Source organism: Drosophila biarmipes, unplaced genomic scaffold (genome assembly GCF_025231255.1).
Source record: "Drosophila biarmipes strain raj3 unplaced genomic scaffold, RU_DBia_V1.1 ptg000008l, whole genome shotgun sequence".
Lineage (NCBI taxonomy): Eukaryota > Metazoa > Arthropoda > Insecta > Diptera > Drosophilidae > Drosophila > Drosophila biarmipes.
This window is the reverse complement of record NW_026114529.1, coordinates 2,149,162-2,153,164: the sequence shown is the minus strand read 5'-3', so window position 1 is coordinate 2,153,164 and position 4,003 is coordinate 2,149,162. Positions and strand designations below refer to the sequence as shown.

Genomic DNA, 4,003 nt, shown 5'->3' with positions numbered 1-4,003 from the left:
CTATTTTATATATATACATATATAACTTTTTATTATAGTATATTATAATAGTATATTATATATATATATATAGATATAATTAATTATTATAATGTATATATATACATATAACTTTTTAATGTAAAAATTATAAGATTTAATTAGGTACCAATTGATCAGGAACTATGTAATATATAAAAGAAAGCGTTTCAGTTATATATATATTTATACTAGCTGACCCGGCGAACTTTGTTCCTACCAACGCATGATGTTCATGAAGCAGACACTGCAAGTCTTGAAGAATTGCTCGCTTCATTCCTGCATTAATCCCTAGGCGTCGATCAAGTTGTTCTTCCATGTTGCCCTTGAAATATATTTGTAAAAATGTATTCTGTGTATCTTCGAAAGGTAGTAATGATCCAATTCGATGGTGAATCTGTCCTTGTATCTACAAAATAAAAACCAGACAGTATTAACTGGGTTATAAACACTTTTTCTGTAGGAGAGTAGTATAATACATACCAATAGATAAACTAAGTTATTCTTTAACTACATTCTATGTAAGTACAAAAATAAATACCTTAAATGTCGGATTAAAACCTCCTTCTTTGATAATGTCTGCCCCAAATAACGTCATTTGGAAACAACTATTGTATTTTCGAGTATTTGCAAGAAAGTGGCGTGATTCTTGTGTTTCGCCGCAAAGCAATGAATACAATGGCTCATGTGGCGGAGTCAACACTGGCAATTTCACTTTACCATTAACGCAGCATAATCCAGGCGTTTCTCCGGAAAACTTTAATGCACCACAATACTCGCAAACAACGTCCATTTGAACAATGCAAACGCTAGGATGCAAGCTGTAATCATTGCTGCAATCGTATCGAAACGCAGCTCGATTCAAATCAGCTAAATATCTTGTTCTGCTTCGCAAATTATCTATTTGTTGACTTCTGTTGTTCGCTTGACGATTCTGCATTGCCAACCGAGCTGTCTCACGGGCTGCTTCACTTTGCTCTCGTGATTGAGAAGCACGAAGTCGAGCCATACTATTGCGGCGCTGTTCACGTGCAATTTCTTGTTCTTCTTCAGTCCTTTCATTTGCAGTATTTTGTATTCTTCTTGCATTACGGCTTTGTCGGGAAAGATTCGATCGTCTTGGTCGCGGCATTATTAATTAAACTTCACTACACTTCAATCCACTTGTTAATTATTTTTTTAATAGAAATAGTTTTAATATTGATTTCTTACAAATATCAAATTGTCATCCATACGTCATTACATAGCTGTCATTTTACGTCAATTACATAGTTATTCCAAGTCCTATTCTTTTTTGTTATACCACGTTTTATAGTGACTGACGTTTCATGTCAAGTCACAGAGGAACGCTGTCGACCGGGATAAAAAGTATCCTATGTCCGTCTCCTGTAACTAACACGACTTTCTTTTATATATATAGATATATAACGTAATATATAAGTTAAGTCCTTCTTAATATAGCTTGCATTGGTCCTGGAGAAGGACCTGTTCAATACCTAGTATTGACGGAGTTAAATCCTCGGTAGTCCAGAGAGTTAGGTCCCAAGCTTTCCCTCAAGTCCAAGTAATTCAGCAGAAGACTCAGTTTCAGTTTCAACGTTATAATTGTGCTTATTAAATATAATTTAAGAAATCTAAGTTATTATCTAGTCACTGTCAAATCCAAAGTGTCGGTGCATTCTCTCTTCTGTTACCACCAGCCCTCGGTGGGTTGGCGTCGACGTGGGCGTCAGCGTCAGCTTTTGCCGATTTTGTATTTCTCACCGTACTCCACTTGCACGGTGAGCAGTCAGTAGGCTGCCGGATGTTGCTGTGCTGACTTGGCACGTGGGCGGGGGCAGGTGGGTCGATGCCCGGTCAGTGCATGTTGGCCGGCTGATATTATTGGGCCGAATCAGCACCGGGGCGGGCGCATGTAGTCGGTGCTGTTAACTTTTAACTCAGGTAGTCGGTGCTGTTAACTGTGAAAATCTGCGTCCCGCAGGTAAGCCACTCTTCACGGGGGCCGCACTGATGGTGCGATTATATACGATCCGGTGACGTTTGACGAAAAGGTGACGTTTCCCAGAGTCCGCTATGACCGTTCCGTTGAAGTTCGTCAAGAACAGAGTGCCGTCGTCGACCAACTCCACTTTCTCTTGGTCGTCTCTCAGGTCATTGCAGAGAGCGTGTCCTCCCTTTAAGTGCCTGGGGATGCAGCTGGTCCGTCTAGTTTCCTTAAGTTTTTTCCAGCAAATGGTCGTATTTCCGATGGAGAGGCAGTTTCCCAATACCGCATAGGTTTCTTGGGTGTCCATCGCCATCCTGTGTTACTCCAGCACCACCTGTTTACCCTCCGTGATCGTCGGATAGAGGAGCATTAGCTTGTATCGGATGTCCACAACTTTGGGTAACGCCATCACGTATAGCAGGCAGGTTCCGTTGGTAAAAATTGAGGGTTCTGCGAACTCCACAGCTTCCACCACATTTTGGTATGGCAGACTGCAGTTTCCGCTAGAATGGTTTCTATCTCTTTTTGATCCAAGAGGTTTGTATTCACCACGGACGCCTTCGCCAGTTGACAAGCTCGTGTTATTTCGTCCACCTGCTTAAGTAATATCTTTGTTTTGTGCTTTAGGATTGTCGACAAATGGTGGCAAATCGGTGGCTTTTTCAAGATAGTGGACCACCGATGTTTCCTCGGTGGTCTTGTCAATAATATTTTGCATTTGGCCCAGGTCGATTACATGGGCGAGTTTAAACACCGCGTTTACATGACACACCACGCATTGTTGCAGTGGAACGATGGGCGTATAGTATCTGAAGATGCGCAGGGCAGTTGCGACTTGGATAAAAAGACATATACTTGGGAGAGAGACCCGATTTTATTAATTGTTATTACTTAATTAATTACTTTTATTTTTATGATTTTTTGTTTGTTTTTAATATATATTTAAGTATAGGGGTTTTTTTTTATGTGAGACTTATGAAAATTTTTTCCTGATTTAGTTTTGACAGTGAATCTACCATTACCTTCTACCTCCTCTGGTTTGAATCGATGTTTTTCTTTGCTCTTGTTCTGTTCATATAATACATACACGGTGTCCCCTTGGTTATACGGTATCGTCCGATTTCTTTTTCTATTGAGCCTATCGGTTGACATTTTCTTCCTATGCAGGAGTAGCCCCCTTATGTCTTCCTCCGTCTGTTACTTAAAATTTGTAAGCCCCTGATAATTTATTCTGGAAGTTCTGTTGAGGAAGATATCGGCTGGCTTGCGGTTCTTCACCCAGTGGATAGGTGAAACCACGAAACCCAAGAATTTAATCTGGATGTGCAAAAACTGTGACTTTTACAAATTCACTTGTAACTTGGCCTGCCTCAATTTCTCAAATAAGGCGCGAAGGTTATGCCAGTGAGACTCAAAGTCTTTACTTAAGGCGATAATATCGTCGATGTAGACGTAACAAATTTTACCTATGTGTTCTCGCAACACGTCGTCGATCATCCTTTGGAGAACAGCCGGCCGTTTTTTTAGCCAAATGGCAGGCGCAGAAACTCATATTTCCCGTTCAGGGTAGAGAACGCTCATTTGGATTACTTCATGTGAATTTGGTGGAACCCGGACGTTAAGTCAAGAGTGGTAATCAGCTTTGCCTCCCCAAGACTGGACAAGGCAGATGCTATATCAGGGATCGGGTAGGTGTCGGAGATGGTGACTGCGTTGAGACGCTTGAAGTCTATCTTCATTCTGAATTGTTTTTCCCCAATGGGCTTCTGTTTTTTTGGGATTACCCATAACGGGCTATTGTAGTGGCTCTTGGAGGGTCTAATTATTCCCTCGCGCAGGAGCGAGAAATTTTGGAGAAAATTGTGGAGAATTCGAAAATCAGGGGTTCAAGGCATTCCGTCGCCTCTACTGGGTAATGGCTGTCGATTAGCGAATGGGCATTTAGCGAGGTCATGGCAAGTAGCGAAATTTAATTTAATTTATTTTAAAGTTTCA

The 4,003-nt window shown here is 40.9% G+C and overlaps 1 protein-coding gene across 1 annotated transcript; it reads right to left on the bottom strand.

The window, feature by feature from the left end:
• Window positions 1-2,327: 2,327 nt before the first annotated feature.
• Window positions 2,328-3,747, bottom strand: LOC127011778 (uncharacterized). The gene is made up of 2 exons (XM_050889857.1): window positions 3,599-3,747; window positions 2,328-2,511 (listed from the first exon to the last, which is right to left on the bottom strand). The coding sequence occupies exons 1-2, from the start codon at window positions 3,745-3,747 to the stop codon at window positions 2,328-2,330; spliced, it is 333 nt and encodes a 110-aa protein (XP_050745814.1).
• Between the last annotated feature and the right edge of the window lie 256 nt (window positions 3,748-4,003).

Excerpts from the sequence above, each read along its gene's own strand:
- LOC127011778 (XM_050889857.1), bottom strand. The coding sequence starts at position 3,747 with ATGAAGATAGACTTCAAGCGTCTCAACGCAGTCACCATCTCCGACACC. Across the intron at positions 2,512-3,598 it reads TTCCACCAAATTCACATGAA|CGGAAACTGCAGTCTGCCAT; the intron begins GTAATCCAAATG and ends AAACCATTCTAG.